Raw genomic sequence first — 20,489 nt, 5'->3', positions numbered from 1 at the left:
AATGTGTCACCTTTATTACCAGTGACCAAAAGTTCCTGTGATAAATAAGTACCTGCTTCCTGCAAACGCACCAGCACAGGATATTGAATGAATAGCTTTTTAATTGTTGTAAGCAGTGACGTCCACTCCTCCCGCCGTTCATTCTGGGCAACCACTCTGGGAAATACAACAGGGTTTGGAAATCAGAAGGAACATCATGAATGAGTTCAGGTGTTGTTCTCAAACTAAGGTCATTACTAAATTTATTTATACAAAAATAGCTCAACCTCTACATGAAAATTAGCAGCAGGATCCAGTTAGAAACATATCAGAGCAGAGGCAGAGGCAGTGATTAGCCAGCTAGAAGGACATTGATAATAAACTCCTACGCTGTTGTCTTCCAGCATCTGCTTTATCAAACTCAAGAATTAAGCCACAATTGTCTGAGTCACTGCCAACCTTGCAGCTCACAAGCGACAATGTTAAATGAATAACAGGAGTGAGTTGTGGGCATGAGTCACTGCCCTCCTGCCTCAGGTATCGTAGCTGGGAAAGAAATGGACTGAGATTACATGAGCTTTGCTCAAAGTTTCTGTGCAACTGTAACTTCCTTTCAGAATAAATCAAGCCAGAAGGTGTCCCAGAAACACCCAAGATAAGGGAATTGGCACAAACTGGGCTACAGCATCAGCAGACCCTGATACTGAACAATATTCGCAACACGTCAAGCTACATTACCTACAAAATGAATCACTCCTTGGTGTCCTCCAGGGATAGGATGCAACCCCTGAAGTATGCTCATTTAAAACAGACGTATTATCATTGTCTCAGTATCAGTCAAACGCCCTACCCAGATCAAAATCAACAATTTCTAGACTCAATTTGAGCAGGTCTTCTCCAGCAACATAAGCAAGATTGAACATAATTTATGATGGGATCAAAATACTGCACTCTCAACACTAGTAACAAAAATGGATAAATGCTGACTGATGGAAGTCTAATATCACTGTGACGGAAGTCACCATTGATTCAAAGCAGCTCTCATTAATTACAAGAAAGATTTGATCAATTAGACATAGAAGTATTTAAATACTGAAAATGGGAACAGGAGTAGGCCACTCCAGCCTGCTTTGCCATTCAATATGATCATGGCTGATCATCCAACTCAGTCCCCTGTTCCCACTTTCTCCCCAAACCTTTTGGCCCCGTTAAGCCAAAGAACTATATTTATCACCTTCTTGAACACTTTCAACATTTTTGCCTCAATCGTTTTCTATGGGCAACAAATTCCAGATTCTCACCACTCTCCGGGCAAAGAGACTTCTCCTCATCCCAGTCCTAAATGACCTACCCCATATCCTTAAACTGTGACCCCTGGTTCTGGACTCTCCCATCATCTGGAGCAAGCTTTGTGTTTACCATGTCACGTCATGTTAGCATTTTATAGGTTTCTGATATTCCTTCAATTTTTCTAAACTCCAACGAATATAGTCTGAACTGATCCTGTTTGTACTTATACATCAGTCCTGCCATCTCAGGAATCAGTCTGGTAAACTCTGCTGCACTCCCTCCATCACCAGAACATCATTCTTCAGATGAGGGGGTCAGCATGGACTCAATGGGCTGAATGGCCTACATCCACACTGTAGGGATTCTATTCTGCGTAACTAAAGCTTTCTGTCAGAATAAACCAAGCCACAAGGTGACCCAGAAACACTCAAGATCAGGGAATTGACATCAACTGGACCACCACCATGCCGGTTGCCTCTTTCACCACCTGCTTACTTTCAGTGAGTGGTACACAAGGATATCAGGTCTCACTGAGGACGGAATGCACTTTGAAGAGATTGGAGGTGAAGTTCAACACACCATTAAGCGTGTGCCAATACTGGTTACAACTTGGTCACAAAATCCACATAGCTCAGGGACATGTATGAAGAGATGAAAAAGGCAATAGGTCGATCAGCAGAGAAGGTGGATCCATTGAAAACAAAAGCAGAAGGGGGTCACCGATAACAAAAACAGTTGCACAGCCAGTGGAACACTAGCTTCAGTTGTACTGAGGAGGACGAGGAACTTCATTTACCCTCAAAGCAATGTTATAAAGTTAGAAGAAAATTCCATCAAGGCCAGTTGGATAACGGCTAAACAGTTCACACCCACAATGGACTGAAAACAGAAATCTAAAGGATCTGTTGCCATTCAGTCGAATGTTCTGATGTCTGAGTCACTTCCATTCGGGGACAGTTTCTTCCTGTGACTGACTCTCATTGAGGAGGTTGCACAACAAAAGAAAATCACAAACAAAACTCACTTATAAAAGTCTTCATAGAATCTGCCCTCATGATCCAGCTGAATGGAGGATCGGTGACTCTCGGGGAACTCATCTGTAACAAAGAGATATCGCCTGTGAGCACAGATTGTACTATACGTGAACAAACAGTGGAGGCAAGGCAGAGCAGAGGGGCACCATTCAAATGGAAATGCTTCAAAAACTGGACACTGACAGCGGGTGAAGCAAACTAATGTAAAACAGAGTGGTATAAAGATAAATGAGTGAGTGAGAAAACGCTGTTTAGAAATGAACCGGGATAGGTATAAATCCAATAAAGAAGCAGTTCCTTTTCCAAACAGCCAGGGGAGTGGGGGGAAGAGAGCAAGAGTGCACGAGAGAGCAGGTCACACAATTAAGACAGAGATGAGCCGGAATTTCTTCTCTTAAATCTGTGAACTTCTTTGCCACAGATGGCTGTTGAAGCTGGATTATTAAGTACATTCAAGGCTGAGATAGACCATTTTAATCAATTAGGGAATTGTGGGTGATGGGGAAAAGACAGGAAAGTGGAGGTGAGGATTATCAGATGAGCCACGATCTCACCGAACAGCAGCGCAAACTCGATGGACTGATTGGCCTACTTCTACTCCCATGTCTATGGCCTTCTAAATAGCTAATGCAACACTGGAGAGGACAAAAATCACAATACTGATCACAATACCAATGTAAAAACAGAAAAGGATGGTGGGTTTGTGTTATAAAGAGAGGCTGGATAGGCTGGGGCCTTTTTCACTGGAATGTAGAGGGTTGACAGGTGAGCTTATTGAGGTTCATAAAATTATAGGGGCATGGATACGGGGAATAGCAAGGGAGAATTCCCTAAAGTGGGGGAGTTCAAAACTAGGGGGCATATTTTTAAGGTGAGAGGAGAAAGGTGTAAAAAGGACATGAGGGCCAACATTTTTTTTTATTAAAACACAGATTGCAGCGAGTTATGGAATAAACTTCCAGAGGAAGTGGTGGATGCAGGCATAGTTACAACATTTAAAAGACATTTGGATAAGTACATGAATAGGGAAGGTTTGGAGGGATATGGGCCAAGTACAGGGAGGTGGGACTATTTTAGTTCAGGAACATGGTCGATGTGGACTAGTGGAAATGAAGAGTCTGTTTCTGTGCTGTATGACTCTTGGTAATGCTGCTTATCCCCCATGCCCTGCTTTCACTCACCACAGGACTGGGATCCAATGACACTACTCAGCCTCAGGTGGGGTATAAAACTGCCTGCCAGTGGTGCTGCAGGGCCTCTGACTGGTCTGGGGAATGTCCAATGTTGTCCAGTTAAAGGGGTAGTACTTACTGCAGCAGACCTTGCCTCAGAAAGCTGACACAGTGCTCTCCCCAGCTAACAGGAAACACCTACCCTGCCCCAACCCCGTCACCTCCATTAAATACCACCCAGTGTAAGTGAGCGGGAAGGTTAGCTAATGGGCCAACATGTCAGTGATGGAAAACCTTCAAACACCAGCTGGATAAAGTACTGAAGCAACGCAAAATGGGCTGTGTCAAACCACTGTACTCTGGAGGTAAACCTAGGCTAACTTAGGAGAAAGGCATGCTGATAAAACCGGGGTTTCTGACACCAAACAAAATCGTTAGGAACGCAGAAAGAGCAGCCGACGGGGAGAAAAAGGCAACGTTTTCAAAAAAAGTAACTCAAGACGAATGTAAAAGATTAGGCCTTTTTTAGATTACAAAGAATAGGGAGTGGCATGTCGAGGTGAAGGAGGACATCCACTCAGAGGGTGAAATTATCGAAGAGGCACTCAGTAATCATTTCATGTTGGTTTTTTAAAAAATGGCGGTGAGCACTCGGGTGTATTACAGCAGGGGAAAGAAAAACTGTGGAAATACTGAGTTTTAAAATCGCACAGAATTTGAGACGGATATTACACTGAGCCCTGATGGCTGCAGCCTTCACTGTGGAACAATGTCTGAGAAGAGGCGGCAGAAGCTCAGGTCACTTTTTGGAAATTGTCTCTAAATATTCACACTGTGTCATCAAAGTGTGAAACAGCCAATGTCACTACTCTGTTCAAGAGGGATATACAGGCACAGTGCAATATTCGCTGTGGACATGCTTTTACAATCCATAATTCAAAACTTAATTAACAGGCTGCTGTGATGTAATTACATGGGATAATGAATGAAGAAGAGCAGAAATTTATCAAAGCTAAGGCATGAATGATAACTGAGTTTTTTGAAGAAGTGATTGATTTTCAAAAAAGCCAAAGAACTGCAGATGCTGGAAATCAGAAACATCAAGCAGAAATTGCTGGGAAGGCTCAGAAGGTCTGGCAGCATCTGCGGAGTGAAATCACAGTTAACATTTCGGGATCCAGTGACCCTTCTTCAGAATTGTTCTCAGTGTCTGTAAAGGATATTGCCGGGGAAAGGGTTCATTTTTCCTTTTGCTGTTTACACTACAATGTTTTTAAGCTGTCTTATAAATATTTAGTCCTTTTTTTAAAGTTTGGAAATGAGCTTGTGCTTTTTTCTTCAAAGAATATTAGCAATCTTGTGTGAAAATGTTCAGTGACTAACCACCACAGTAACCAAACTGAAAAACTAAAAATTACGATCCATCAACAACAAATTCCGAGGAAGGGTCACTGGGCCCAAAACGTTAACTTTGATTTTCTCTTCGCAGACTCTTCCAGATCTGCTGAGCTTTTCCAGTAACTTCTGTTTTTGCTCCAGCTTTACAGCATCTGCAGTTCTTTTGGCTTTCAGGTTTCACTCGGACATCCAACTTGTGCCACTGTTACCATCAGCTGAGATTGCAACAGAAGGGAACACATTATTGAAAGTCCATACTTAGGCCCTCCCAATTTGGTCCCAACCATGACAATGTCTACATTCAGAACACTGAAAAACGTACCACCCCACCAGCCTCTGGATCCAACACATCATCCTCCGACACTTCCGCCATCTGCAATCCGACCCTACCACCAAAGACACTTTTCCATCCCCTCCCTTGTCTGTCTTCTGGAGAGACCACTCTCTCCAGGACTCCCTTCTCCACTCCACACTGCCGTCCAACCCCACCACACCACAGGAAGTGCTACACTTGCCCCCACACCTCCTCCCTCACCCCCATCCCAGGCCCCAAGAAGACTTTCCACATCAAACAGATGTTCACCTGCACATCTGCCAATGTGGTATATTGTATCCACTGTTCCCGTTGTGGCCTCCTCTACATCGGGGAAATCAAATTGAGGCTTGGGGACCGCTTTGCGGAACACTTATGCTCGGTTTGCACTAAACAACTGCACGTCCCAATTGTGAACAATTTCAACTCCCCCTCCCATTCCTCAGATGACAGGTACGTCCTGGGCCCCCTGCAGTGCCACAACAATACCACACAAAGGTTGCAGGAACAGCAACTCATATTCCGCTTGGGAACCCTGCAGCCCAATGGTATCAATGTGGATTTCACAAGCTTCAAAATCTCCCCTTCCCCTACCGCATCCCAAAACCAGCCCAGCTTGTCCCCGCCTCCCTAACATGTCCTTCCTCCCACCTATCTCCTTGTCCCACCTCAAGCCCCACACACAACTCCTACCCACTAACCTCATCCCACCTCCTTGACCTGCACGTCCTCCCTGGACTGACCTATCTCCTCCCTACCTCCCCACCTACACTCACCTTTACTGGCTCCATCCCTGCCTCTTTGAACTGTCTGTCTCCTGTCCACCTATCTTCTCCTCTATCCATCTTCGATCCGCCTCTCCCCGCCCCCCCCCCTCCCTATTTATTTCAGAACCCACTTCCCTTCCCCCATTTCTGAAGAAGGGCCTAGGTGCAAAACATCAGCCTTCCTGTTCCTCTGATGCTGCTTGGCCTGCTGTGTTCATCCAGCTCTGCACCTTGTTATCTCACATTATTGAAACTGACCGACGTCATGGAACAAAAGGGTCTAACAAACAGTAGAGAGAACTGTAGAACAGGTCAGAATTGGTTGATGGACTATCGATGCAAGTTGATCAGTGAGAGGTCTGGCGTTCCAGGAAGAATGACAATGGACAATACTTTTCAGGAGGTCAAGTTTCCCATCCCACCTCCTCTCAAACAAACAGTAAGTGAGGGAGCACATCCATGCCAATGTTAGCTGCTACACAGATATTTGGAGCTCTAAGAAGCCTTAACTGCCTAAAAATAAGGCTCTGCCCTCATTTGGGATAAACCCCACCCGCTCTCGGAGAGTTGCTGGCGAGGTTTAATGGTTCAAATAGCACCACCAGGAGAGGTGGCCATTGCTGGAATTACAAGCAGTTCTATTCAGTAGAGAGCCAGATTTCATAAGATCAGGTTCGTGCAGGGGGGGGGGGGGGAACAAATCGACGAACAAACGTGGGGGTTGCTGAAGGTGGCGATAGCAAAGTCAGACAGGATTTGGGGCTATTAGTAGCCTGGGCAGACTGTGTGCATGAAGGGGATGAGGGGATTACTTAGGTTGGAAAGGATGCCAGTAACGAAGGCTCCCTCACCCACACTCACTCAAGGCATGTGCAGGGTGATCTACTGGATCTCCACAACAGCCCAGAAACTTCACCGCCAGCAACAATATTGGGCAGGAAGCAGGCCCTTAGCCTCATCTGGGGCCAGGCTGGGCAGGCTGTTCTTGACCTTGCCCATCACCCCTTAAATTTTGGTTATGTCAGGTCGTGGTGGAAGGGAGGGGAGCAGGAAGACCAGAGAATTATACAGCCTCCACCCCTACTGTCAAACTGATGAAGCGCCCTAAAACTCTGCCCCATGGCCTAATTCAATTCAATTCAAAGATACTGAAAGACGTGAGTTGGTAGAGAACTTGTTTTGGAAAACTGCGAAACTGGGTTGATAAAGACGTACAACATTTTGAACTGCACATCCACTGACACAGAACACAACTGTGGATAAACCATTACACAATGACATTAAATTATTGGGTAAGCAGATTCAAAAGGCTAGTAAACTCGACCTAGGGGCACTCCAGATAATCTGGCTATTACCACAATAACAGAGATAGTTAAGGAGAGATTTAGCATAAACATTCTAAAATAGTGAACAGTTTCTGCAGAGAGAATAAGTGCCAAGAGGGTATGAGTTGCCACTTTGAAAGTGAGAAGAGGTACAGCAAGTTTATTCTCACTGCTCATTGTTCGAGTTAAATGTTTCATCACAGGGCCTGGGTTAAGGCAGAGATCCTAGCAATTTTAAGAGAGAATGGGATAAATATTTGGAATGGGAAAGATACAGCGATAGGGACAGAGAAAGGTTGCACTTTTGCACTGTTTATCCTCACAAGGGCTGGCACTGATACAACGGGCCAAATTATCTCCTCCTCCAGAGTTGGAAGGCTTCAGCAAAAGGGATATGCCAAACAGGCTGGGGTTTTTCTCCCTTGGACCATCAGAGGCTGAGGGGGTGATATTATAGAGATTTATAAAATCATGATGTGCCTGGATAGGGCCAATATCCAAGGTCTTTTCTCCTAAGGTGGGAAAGTCCAAAACTAGAGTCCACAGGTTTAAGGTTAGAGGGGAAAGATTTAAAAGGGACCTAAGGGGCAACTTTTTCACACAGAGGGTGGTGTGTTTATGGAATGAGCTGCCAGAGGAAGTGGTGTTGGCTGGTACAGTTACAACAGTTAAGAGGCATCTGGGAGGGTATGTGAATAGGGAGGGTTTGAGGGATATGGGCCAAATGCTTGCAAATGGGACTGGATTGATTTAGGATATCTGGTCGGCAAGGGCAGGTTGGACAGAAGGGTCTGTTACCGTGCTGTACATCTCTTTTACACTATGCCACAAACCTTTGTGGTTCTATAGCTGGATGTCCCCAGACCTCAAGATTTCAACCTGACAAGGGAAGTATGAAGCGCGTCTCTACTTCTTCCTATTTCCACATGAGTGTCCCCTCCTCCTTGGTCTTTGATGTTGGCCTATGCATTGCAAGAACAGCCCATCTTAAAGCAGTGTGTTTGAATCTCTAGGCATACCCTAACAGGCAGTGGAATTTCAGAAAAACAACCTCTCTGACATTGACGCACAGAGATGTACAACCTGTATCTTAGTTTTACAGGTCTCAAAGCAAAATCACAATCCTCTGATTCAAAAGTAAGCGTGCAATAAAACAGAGCCACGAGGATCCACAAAGCTGAAGCACGGAGCTTACTGCTGTTTAGCCGTGGCAGTAACTTTGGATGTACATTTGGACGTGAAGAACTTTTCTTAAAATAAAAAGCAAAGACTGCTCCAATTTGTGACAATAACAAAAATGCAGATTTTGTAACTTTTGAAGAAATTGGCCCAAAACATCAATTATTTTCTTAATGACACTGCCAAACATAATGCACTGCATATACAGTAACATTAACCTAAGATTTAGGTTTCACACTGCAACAGTTTTATAGAACTGGAAGCAATTTTTGTGCTTGAATTATCTATGGATTAACTTCCAATGTTGCGACAAATTACGACCAGCAGCACCATTAGTACGTGAGTTCCTATGATAAACAACTGTTATAAATATGCAACAGGGGAAGTACACTGATGAAATCTTTGCTGCTTCCTAACTCCGAGCCCACCACTGACAAAAAGGACTAACTTACCCATTGACTTGCCATCATAGAAAGTTCTGGAAAATAAAACCACCGTCACTTCATGGCTGCAATTTTTATCCTAAAATTCAAACAGAGGAATAAAGTGAAATTTCGAAGTGTGGTATTAATCTGTACAGCAAGATCGTACAGGTTTGACTATTTATTCAATGCTTTCCTACCACATGATTAGATATACTCAAGGAAGAGTTGTCCCATTTCTCCACGCTATGGAATAAAAGATTCGGAAGTAGGAGAGGCCACTCGAGCCTACTTGTCCAGTCAATATGACCACAGCTTCCATCTCACCTCCAGGCTCTCACGCCATCCTTAAATTCCTCATTTCCCTCAGTATCCACAAGTCCATCACTCTCAGTTTTGAATCTCTTCAATACCTGAGCACCCACAGCTCTCTGGGAAAAAGGATGTTAGAGATGTGCAACCTTTGAAAAGGTTGACCCCTCATTCCAAATCTGTGGCCCTTAATTCCACGCTCTCCAGCTAGGGGGAACATCCTCACAATCTGTAAGCCTATCAACGGCTTTTAAACATTTTATATATGCTTCAATGAGATCACTCAGATTCTGTCAAATACTGGAGAAATTAGCCCAATTTCCTCACTATCTCTTCACTGGGCAAGTGCATCAAACTAGGAGCCAGCTGCGTGAACCTTCACTGAATTTGCTCCATGGCTAGTAATATTCCGAGTTAGGTAGCCAGACCGAACTACACAAAGTACACAAGGTTCATATTAAAGACTGATCTGTCCATATTAAAGACAAAATCATTTGCTTTTCTAACTGCTTCCTGTACCTATATGGCACTGTTCCATGATTCATGTACTCAAGTCCCTATGAATGCAAACATTTCCCATTATCTCACCATTTAAAATAAAAAATTTTTCCTTCTGATCACTTCCCACTTGGTCATGTTACATTCCACGTTCAATATTCTCACGCACTCACCCAATCCATCCAAATCCCTTTACAATTCATTTCTGACCTCCTAGTTTCCTCTCCCAACACTGAATCATCAGTGAAGATGGATATGTCACATTTGTTTTCAGCTAAGCTGTTAGCGTACGTCTGAAGCCCAGCAATGATCATGAGGCACCCTACCACTTACAGCCTTGGAAGATAATCTGTTTAAACCTGTTGCCCATCAATCTATCATTAATGTTACCAAATAACCATCAAAACCATTGATTTTAAATCAGAAAATACACCGCATACACTGGTAACCCCTTTATCATGCTCCCAGTTATAACCTCCAAAACGTCCAACACACAAGTTGTCAAAACTATTTCCTTTTCCTAAATCCTGGTCCACCCATGTTGATATGACAGTCAAGAGAGCTCAACAACGACTCCACTTCTTCAGGAGGCTAAGGAAATTCAACATGTCCACAAGGACCCTTATTAATTTTTGTAGATCTACCACAGAAAGCTTCCTATCTGGATGCATCACAGCATGGTTTGGCAACTGATCTTCCCAAGGCCACAAGAAACTACAAACAGTTGTGAACACAGCCCAACTCATCACACAAACTTGTCTTCCTTCCATTAACTCTATCCATATTTCCCACTGCATCCGGAAAGCAACTGACATCAAAGGCCCCCTCCCGCCCTGGTTATGCTCTCTTCAGAAGGTACAGAAGTTTGAATACATTTACAAATAGATTCAAGAACAGCTTCTTCCCTGTTGTTATTAGGCTTCCAAATAGACCTCTCAAATTTTAAACTTAATGTTTATCTTGCTCTGTGTGCCTTCTCTGCAGCAGTAACATTGTATTCCTCTCTCTGTTCTATTACCCTAATGCGCTTTGTACAGTATGATCTGCCTGTGTTGCAAACAAAACAAAACTTTTCATTGTACCTAGGTACACGTGACAATAATAAATCAAATCAAATCCTATGCTTATTCTGTGTCATCGTATGAAAACAAATTCCTGCATTTTCCTTATCATGATGTTAGGCTGAAGATCGGGTGTACAGATCCCTGTTTCCTTTCTCCTGGCATGACGTTGTGTTTGCTATCCTCCAATCCATAGGACTGTTCTAGAACCTTGAGTATTCTGTAACATCCAAACCAATGCTGGACAAGCCTCTTCCAAAAACTGAGGATGCAGGCAACCAGATCCGGAACAACTTGAAGAGCCATCAATTTCTCCCTTTAATGATAACATTGAATACATTTAAGGAGGAGGTAGGCAGAATTTTAATTAGTAATGGCTTAAAGGATCAGTGGCAGGTAAGTGTGGTTGAAGCCGAGTTGAGATCAGCCATGATTGCATTAAATGGTGCAGCAGGCTTGAGGGGCTGAAAGGCCTACTCCTAATCCTAGTTCTCATGCTCAAAGTTTCACATTTCCACTGGACCTTTAGTTCTCCATTAAAAGTACCTTTAGAAAATTAATGAAAAGTCATTGACCAAAAACGTTAACTCTTTCTTTCTTCACAGATTCTGTCTGACTTACTGAGCATTTAAAATATTCTACTTTTATTTCACAATTCCTGTAGCATTTACATTTAGTTTCCAAATTCAGATTGGAACAGGGCCACAGCAATTTAACACACCGACAAAATGGAGGGTTATTGAAACTGTTGTCTCAGATACAAATGTAGGGCGATGTTTCATAGAATCCCCACAGTGTGGGAGCAGGTGGCCCATCGTGTCTGCACTGACCCTCCGCAGGCATCCTCCCCAGACCCGGCCCACTGCCCTGTAACTCCACATTTCCCCTGGCCTATCCACCTAACCAGCACATCCCTGGACACTATGGGCAATTTAGCACAGCCAATCCACCTAGCCTGCACATCCTTGGGCTGTGGGATACACCATATAGAGACTGAGCATATCCCAGCAACCCAAAACCATCCTAGGATGCTGAAGGAGACCTGGGAAGAGACAGCAGTGAAGAACTGATTACCCATTTAGACTTAGATTTTATTGTCGGGTGTACTGAAGGAGAGAAGTGCAAGAATACAGTGAAAAGTATATAATGTCACCCCATCTCAGGTACAAAAGGCTTATATAGAAAGTATAAAAGAAACAGACCTAAAAAAAGTTAAGCATTACTTAAGGAGAAAAATAAAGAAATAAGGCAATAGGTAACACTAAAGTCTTTCTCAATCTTAACTAGGAAAATAAAAGGAAACAGTTACATCTGTCATATTAGCAACTGGAACACTATTTCCTTAAGGGAGGACATAATTAGGTCCTACAGCACTGAATTCTAACCCTCAACACTGAGACACATATTAAGAGGATTCATTGAGGAGAGTAGGAGAAAGTAGATATCAGGTAGTTCGTGACATCGTAGAACTACATCTCAGCACCCAATTTCAGGAAAGAAGAACAGAAAAAAAATATAAAAATTCAAAGGTCTGACAAGAATATAGTGAACTATTAATAACATATGTTGTCAATTTGGTATCAGTTACCTAATACTGTGCATAGGTTTTGTACAAAAACTCAGACACGTTGTATATGAAAAACTAACTCCATCTTTCACGTGCAGATAAATTTCATGGTTTGCTCCCGCATTCCGTATTTTTTTACCTTCCATTTGGCGAAGAGGTCAGCAAGGAAGCCATTTACAGCCTTCTCAAAGTACAAATCACCTAAATGAGAAAGAAATATGTAAGGTGGTACAGAAAAGCAAAACACTAGAAGAAACATCTGCAATCTTCTCACTTCCCTTTCATAGTCCCTAGAGGAAGCTGTAAAGTTCTAAGTGAAACTACTTCTTCCTTTCCATTCTCACCAGTCTAGGGCTCAATAAGTTTGCTGTCATGGCATCAATCCAACCCACAGGGTTCTACTCAGTCTGCAATAGCGAGAATACTTCAAAACAAAAACTGAGGCAGATGATAAACTACCCAAATGCAAGAGGTTATCCTGTAATAATTTGCCTACGTAACAAAAACAAAGTTAAATCCAATTAATAAGGAGTATTTTAAATATCTAAATTTCTACCACATGAGTAAGGGGTATCAGCTCATGTCTACTTGCATTATACCAATACAGAAAAAAGAAGGAGAAAGCTTCACATTCAGGCTAAGTTACAATGAAAATGCAGGAGACATTGCCAGTACTCATCGGAAAGGATTTTTCAAAGCCTGCTCCTGAATGGGATACAAGTGTTACTGACCAGACTAGCATATGTTGCCTAGGAGCAGGCCATTCGGCCCTTTGAACACACTCCCTTAATCTTTCTGATCACGGCTGATTCCTCATCTCAACACTAAGTTCCTGCTTTCTCTTCATACCTCTGGTGTCTCTTTAAAAAATGGTCAATGTCTTTCTTGAATATACTCATCGATCTGGCACCCACAGCCTTCTGTGGCAGTGAACTGCGCAGGCTGACCAATCGCTGAGTGAAGAAATGTTGCCTCCTCTATGGCCTACTTTGTATCGTGAGACCATGTTCCCTGGTTCTAGACTCTCCAACCAGGGGAAGCACCCTCTCAGCATCTAGATCTTCCATCCCTGTTACAATTTTATACATTTAAATCAGGTAGAGTCATACGGCACAGAAACAGGCCCTTCAACCCAACTCTTCCATGCTGACCAGGTTTCCTAAACTGAATTAGTCCCATTTGCCTACGTTCGGCCCACAATCCTCTCAACCTTTAAAATCGATGGTCCTACTACTGAGAGTTCAATTTCAGATGAAACGAACAAGATTTAAATTCCACCAGACGCAGTGGCAGAATTTGTACCTGGTTTCCTCACAGCTTTAGCTTGAACTACTATATTACTGGTCCAGTGACAACATCTCCACCTATTTACAGAAATACTTAATAGAAACATTTATTCTTTAAGAACATGAAGTAATATCAGTTCAGTTCATATTATGAGTACATGTTGGCTAAGTATCCTAGAGTTGCTGGTTCTGAAGAAAAGTCACCGGACTCGAAACATTAACTCTGGTTACTCTCTACAAATGTTGCCAGACCTGTTGAGTCTTTCCACCAATTTCTGCTTTTGTTTGTGTTTCCGGTTTCCAGCATCTGCAGTCATAGAGTTAGAGAGACATACAGCAGGGAGACAGAACCTTTCGTCCAACCAGAAACATGCCGAGCATAATCCCAAACTAAACCAGTTCCACCTGCCTGCAGTCAGCTCATATCCCTCCAAGCACTTCTTATTCCTGTACTTACCTAAAACCTAAACATTTGACTTTTAAACATTGCCCACATCAGCCACTTCTTTCAGAAGATCATTCCACACACAAACCACTCTCTGCGCGAAAAATATTGCCCCTCATGTGTTGTTTAAATCTTTTTCCTCTCACCTTAAAAATACGCCCCCCTAGTCTTGAAATCCCCACCCTAGAGAAAAGACACCAAACATTCACCTTTCCTATACCTCTCATGATTTTATAAACCTCTATAAGGTCACCTCTCAACCTCCTGTGCTCCAGCGAAAGAAGTCCCAGCTTGTTCAGCCTCTCCTTAGAACTCAAAGCATACATTCCCAGCAACATCCTGGTAAATCTCTTCTGATCCCTCTGACAGGGTGAAAATGTGGCCTCACCATTGTCTTTCAGTGTTTTGTTAGGTTTTCGCTCTGTCTCTTTCACACACACACACACACACACACACACACACACACATATTCCCCAACACCACCAAACCCTACAACCCCCCAACAGCACCCTACCCATGCTGTCAATAGAGCCAGTAAAAAAAAATGACAAAATAAAACCCTCCCCCATCGGAATAAAGAACGTGAAATCCTTGGCTCGCTGATTAAATAAATATAGCACTGAAAATACACAGCCAGCGAACACGCCCATTGAATGTTGCTACATTTCTTTCAGTGCAGTAATACACTGCACAACTTCATTTAAAATCATCTTACCATAGATGTCAAAGTCCCACATCTCACAGCTCATCTGGATGAAAATATAGACCATGGCAGAGGTCGATCGGAACACCACCTATAGAAAAACACCAATCATGTTATGCACAATGTAATCATTTCCTGTTTCCTGAACATCACCATCCACAAACTCTGGACTCAAAACAATCCGTCCCCACCATCATATATCTCACAGAACATAGAACATTACAGCACAGTACAGGCCCTTCAACCCTTGACCTTGTGCCGACCTGTCAAACTGATCTCAAGCCCACCTAACCTACACTATTCCATGTACGTCCATATGCTTATCCAATGACGACTTCAACGTATCTAAAGTTGGCGAATCTACTACTGTTGCAGGCAAAGCGTTCCATTCCCTTACTACTCTCTGAGTAAAGAAACTACCTCTGACATCTGTCCTACATCTTTCACCCCTCAATTTAAAGCTATGCCCCCTCCTGCTCGCCGTCACCATCCCAGGAAAAAGGCTCTCCCTATCCACCCTATCTAACCCTCTTCTTATTATTTTATATGTTTCAATTAAGTCACCTCTCAACCTTCTTCTCTCTAATGAAAACAGCCTCAAGTCCCTCACCCTTTCCTCGTAAGACCATCCCTCCATACCAGGCAACATCCTAGTAAATCTCCTCTGCACCCTTTCCAAAGTTTCCACATCCTTCTTATAATGCAGTGACCAGAACTGTACACAATACTCCAAGTGCGGCCGCACCAGAGTTTTGCACAGCTTCACCATAACCTCTTGGTTCCGGAACTCGATCCCTCTGTTAATAAAAGCTAAAATACTGTATGCCTTCTTAACAGCCCTGTCAACCTGAGTGGCAACTTTCAAGGATCTGTGTACATGGACACCAAGTGTGAAATCCCCTGCATTCAGTTTCAATACGCACACCTGCTAAACTTGCCACTGACCTCAATCCTGTTCCATTAGACCTGTCCTTTATTATCTCCCTTTGGAGAAGCTGATTAGGCTGGGACTATTTTGCCTGGAGGGTCAGAGGCTGAGAGGTGACCTTGCAGAAGTTCATAAAATCATGAATAGGGTGAATAGCCAAGTTCTTTTCCCCAAGGTAGGCCAGTCAAAAACTAGAGGGCATAGGTTTGAGCTGTGAGGGGCAAGGTTTAAGAGGCAACATTTTCATACATAGGGTGGAGGAGGTATGGCATAAACTACCAGAGCTGTGGTGGAGGCTGGTACAATAACGACATTAAGGAGGCATCTGGATGGGTACACAAACAGGAAGGGTTTAGAGGGATATGGGCCAATACCGACAAATGAGACTGGATTTATTTGGGATATCTGGTTGGAATGAACGAGTTGGACCGAAGGGTCTGATTCTGTGCTCTATGTCTCTGTATTGCTGGGGTCTCATGTAATGTGGGCTCTTTTCTCAGCCTCAAGCAAGATCTCATGGCAGAAGCAAGAGCATGTCCTAAAAATGTCCTTAGGCATGGAGGCTTTTCTGAAAATGGTAAGACTTTGGTTAAGGTCATAAGAACACAAAAAATAGGAGCAGGAGGCGGCCATTTAGCCCCTCACAACAGCCTTTTCATTTGATAAAATCATGGCCGATCTGTCCCAGGCCTAAGCTCCCTTTTCTGTCAGCTCCTCATAGTCCTCAACTCCTTGGTATTGCCACAATCCATCCAGCTCTTCATTAAATACTTTGCGACCCAGCCTCCACAAGTCTCTGGGTAGAGAATTCCAGACACTCACGTTCCTCAGAGAGATATTTAGAAAGGGACAGAGAGGTTAAAGTGAACATCGGCCGCTTAGAAAGAGAGCCTGGGGAGATGATAATGGGGAATAAGGAAATAGCAGAGTGAAACAGATATTTTGCATCAGTCTTTATTGTAGAGGATATCTCCAGGATTCCATTAAAACTAAAGAATATAGGGGAGGAAACACTATCATCACCAATAGAGAATTAGTACAGCTGTATTAGAAAAGTTAATGGACATGCACGGTCCCACCTCTGATGGCTTACTCCTACAGTGGTAATGGATGCGTTCGTTGTAATTTTCCAAATGTCCCTGGATTCTGGAGAAGTACCAGAGGATGGGAAAACTGATAATGTGGCATCCCTATTCATAAAGGGAGGGTAGCAAAATGCAAGTAAGTATAGACAGATGAGCCTAATATCCATTGTTGGAAAAGTATTAGAGTCAATTATTGAGCACGCATTTGGAAAATCGTAATCTAATCACAGTTGGCATGGCTTCATGAAAGGGAAATAGTGTCTGATTAATTTATTAGAGCTGTCTTAGGAAGTCTCAACCAGAGTAGATAGAGAGAAACCAGAAGGTGATCAACAAGGCACCTCACAAGAAGTTGTCAGAACTCATAGGTGTTGGAGGTAATATATTGGTGTGGATAGAGAATTTGCTCACGGGCAGGAAACACCGAGCAGGATAAGAGTTTTTTGGACAACCTGTAAGCAGTGGGGTTCAACAGGGATCAGTGCTGGGACTGCAGCTGCTTACATTATATAACAATGAGTTGGAAGAAGGATTTGAATATACTGTAGTCAAATTTGCAAAAGACATAAAAGTAGGTGGAAACAAGTTGTAAAGGGGATGTAAACATAGAAACGTAGACAAATTATAGAAAGATACAAGTTGGCAAATGTAATATAACGTGGGAAAATATGAAGTTGCTCATTTTGGAAAAGAGAACAAAAGAATAGAATATTAGTTAAATGGAGAAAATCTGCAGAAAGCTGCAACACATAAGGGACAAAGTATGAAACACACAAAGCTATCACACAGGGGCAGCAGGGAACCAGAAAGTCTAATGGAATAGGAGGACTTATTTCAAGGGGGTTGGAGTATAAAAGCAGGGAAGTCTTATTGCAACTGCACAAGGTGCTGGTGAGATTACATCTGGAGTACCGTAAGCAGTTTTGGTCTCCTTATTTACAAAAATACATTGTTTCACTGGAGACAGTTCAGAGAAAGTTCATCAAGATGATGCCCAATATAGAGGGGTTATTTTACGAGCAAAGGTTAAACTGGTTGGGACACGAATCACTGGAGTTTAGATCAAGCAGGAATCTCAAAGAGATGACCTCCAAGGGGCTTGTCAGGATAAATGCTGAGAAGATGATTCCTGTCATGGGAGAGTCAAAGGCCAGAGAGTGTAGACTCAGAATTAAGGAGCACACATTTAAGACTGCGATGAGGAGGAATTTCTTCTCAGAGAGTTGAGAGTCTCTGGAACTCCTTGCCAGAGAAAGCTGTGGGAACAGAGTCGTTGAGTATATTTAAGGCCAAGATTAATAGATTCTTGATTAGTGGTGAACCAAGTGTTACAGGGAAAGGGCAGGAAAATGGATGTGAGGAATATCAGACCAACCATGATCCTACTGAATGGATCAGGCTCAAGAAGCCGAACGGCCTACTCCTGTTCCTTTCCTGAATGGTCTTATAGGAGAAATTCCTCTGCATTCACTTTTAATTATAGTTTAATCAGCTTGCAATGTCAAATATTCGGTAAACAGAGGGCGAGAATAGGTAGTACGGTGTAGTGCGTATTTCCCTAGAGGCTCAGTAGCTGAACACACCACATGGTGTAACAGTGAACCACCACAGATTCACATAATGGCTACAGCCCACCAGGCCATTCAGCCTATCAGGTCTATACTAGCTCACTGCAAGCGTAATTCACTTGGGCCCAATCACCCTTCCAGATTAATCTGCTAAAAGTCTTGATAGAACGGACCTCTTAACTACACACTGTAAAATTGTTTTCCTCTTGTCACCACTGCCACTTTTAGCAATCCCTGAAATCAATGTCCTGTGGCTTGCAATCTTTTTATCTTCTCTGTCCAGCCCTAACAGTATTTTGAACACTTCTATCAAATCTCCTCAATCTTCCCCAAGGAGAACAGCCTCAGCTTCTCAAATCTACTCGTGTGACTGGAATTCCACAGCACTGGAACCATCCTGACGAACGCTTTCACATTCCCAAGTGTGGTGCTCTAATCTGGGATGCTGTATAATTTATTAGTCGCTTTCTATTTCTGACATGCTACCTACAGTGATTTGTATACATATAACCCAGGTCCTTCCTGCACCCTTTTTTGAATTACACCCTTCATTTATTTTTAATTTTGCCTATCAAAATAAAATAACTTCATAGAATCCCTACGTGTGGAAATAGGCCATTTGGCCCACTGAGCCCACACTGACCTTCCAAAGACCATACCACCTGCTACCCTATCCCTGCATTTCTGACGCTAGACACTATGGGCAATTTAACATGGCCAATCCACCTAACCTGCACATCTTTGGACTCTGGGAGGAAACTGGAGCACCTGGAGGAAACCCACACAGATATGGGGAAAATGTGCAAACCCCACATAGACAGTCGCCTGAGGTTGGAATCGAACCCGGTCCCTGGTTATTTGTGGCAGGTGAGCTAGCCACCGTGATGCCCCGAACCTTCTTCACATGAAATTTCATCTGCCACTTGCCTGCTCAACCCATCAGCATATCTGCCTTCTTTCGAAGTTCTACATTAGTTTTCTCAGTGTTTTGACATTTTGTGCAATACACAGATTTTGAAATTGTGCCTCGATACTCAAGTCTACGTTGTTAATATTGGAAAGTCTGTGACACCAACACTCTGGTAATTAATTCTGGCTGCTGACACTCACCTCTGACTGCTTTTCTTTAAAAAAACACTACTGCATACTATAAAGTCAATTTAAAAATAAAACTTATTACAAATTTCAACTTTAGTTAATAGCTTTTTTTTTCCCCCTCTTCACCTATACATTTTTCAGAGAGAGTCATAGAGATGCACAGCATCTTCGGTCCAACTTGTCCACGCTGATCAGTTACCTTCAATTAATACAGTCCCATTTGCGAGCATTTGGCCCATATCCCTCTAAACTATTCCTATTCATGTCCCCATCCAGATGCCCTTTAAATGTTGTAACTGTACCAGCCTCCACCACTTCCTCTGGCAGCTCATTCCATGCACACACCACCCTCTGTGTGAAAAAGGTTGCCCCTAAATCTTTTCCCTCTCACCTTTACCCAATGCCCTCTAGTTTTGGACTCCCCACCCCAGGGAAAAGACCTCTTCTATTTACCCTCTCCATGCCCCTCATGACTTTATAAACCTCTATAAGGTCACCCCTCAGCCTCTGACATTCCAGGGAAAATAGCCCCAGTCTATTCAGCCTCTCCCTATAGCTCATAGCCTCCAACCCTGGCAACATCCTTGTAAATCTTTTCTGAATCTTTTCAACTTTAACAACACTCACTCATTCATTTTCATTGTAAGGGTTTATTATGCTTTCATCATTCGTCACTTCAGTGTATTTCAGAATTTTCACTGCTGCAATGCATGCTCTTGAGTGCCAGCAAATGCTGCCCAGTAATACAAAGCAGATCTCTTAATTCCAACTCCTGGGAACCCTGATATAACCATTCCTCTGGTCTGTAAAAATATTAGTGTTTTTGCCACTCAGCTAATATCGTATCCATGCTGCTACAGTTCTGTCCCTTTTACTCCATGATCTCAAACTTTGCTGACAGGTTGGTTAACTGAGACCTTTACCCTGGAGCATTGGAGACTGAAGGGTGACCTTGTACAGCTCTATAAAATCACGATAGGCATAGATTAGGTAGATAGCCGACAGCTTTTCACCAGGGGTAGTGGAGTCTAAAACCCGAGGGCATAGAGTTTAAGGTGA

The 20,489-nt window shown here is 43.1% G+C and overlaps 1 protein-coding gene across 4 annotated transcripts in view; it reads right to left on the bottom strand.

Annotated features, from left to right (window-relative positions):
- Window positions 1-20,489, bottom strand: part of depdc5 (DEP domain containing 5, GATOR1 subcomplex subunit) — a 177,219-nt gene that overhangs the window by 133,064 nt on the left and 23,666 nt on the right. For all 4 annotated transcript variants that reach the window (XM_048556254.2, XM_048556255.2, XM_048556256.2 and 1 more), the window contains exons 8-12: window positions 14,764-14,842; window positions 12,457-12,518; window positions 8,910-8,979; window positions 2,294-2,366; window positions 53-156 (exon numbers count right to left, since the gene is read on the bottom strand). In XM_048556254.2, the coding sequence (XP_048412211.1) occupies window positions 53-156; window positions 2,294-2,366; window positions 8,910-8,979; window positions 12,457-12,518; window positions 14,764-14,842 (388 nt within the window). The remainder of the gene's footprint in view (window positions 1-52; window positions 157-2,293; window positions 2,367-8,909; window positions 8,980-12,456; window positions 12,519-14,763; window positions 14,843-20,489) is intronic.

The sequence above is a fragment of the Stegostoma tigrinum genome, chromosome 26 (assembly GCF_030684315.1).
Source record: "Stegostoma tigrinum isolate sSteTig4 chromosome 26, sSteTig4.hap1, whole genome shotgun sequence".
NCBI classification, from domain to species: Eukaryota; Metazoa; Chordata; class Chondrichthyes; order Orectolobiformes; family Stegostomatidae; genus Stegostoma; species Stegostoma tigrinum.
Note: the sequence above shows the minus strand (reverse complement) of the source record. Positions and strands in the feature narration are given on the sequence as shown.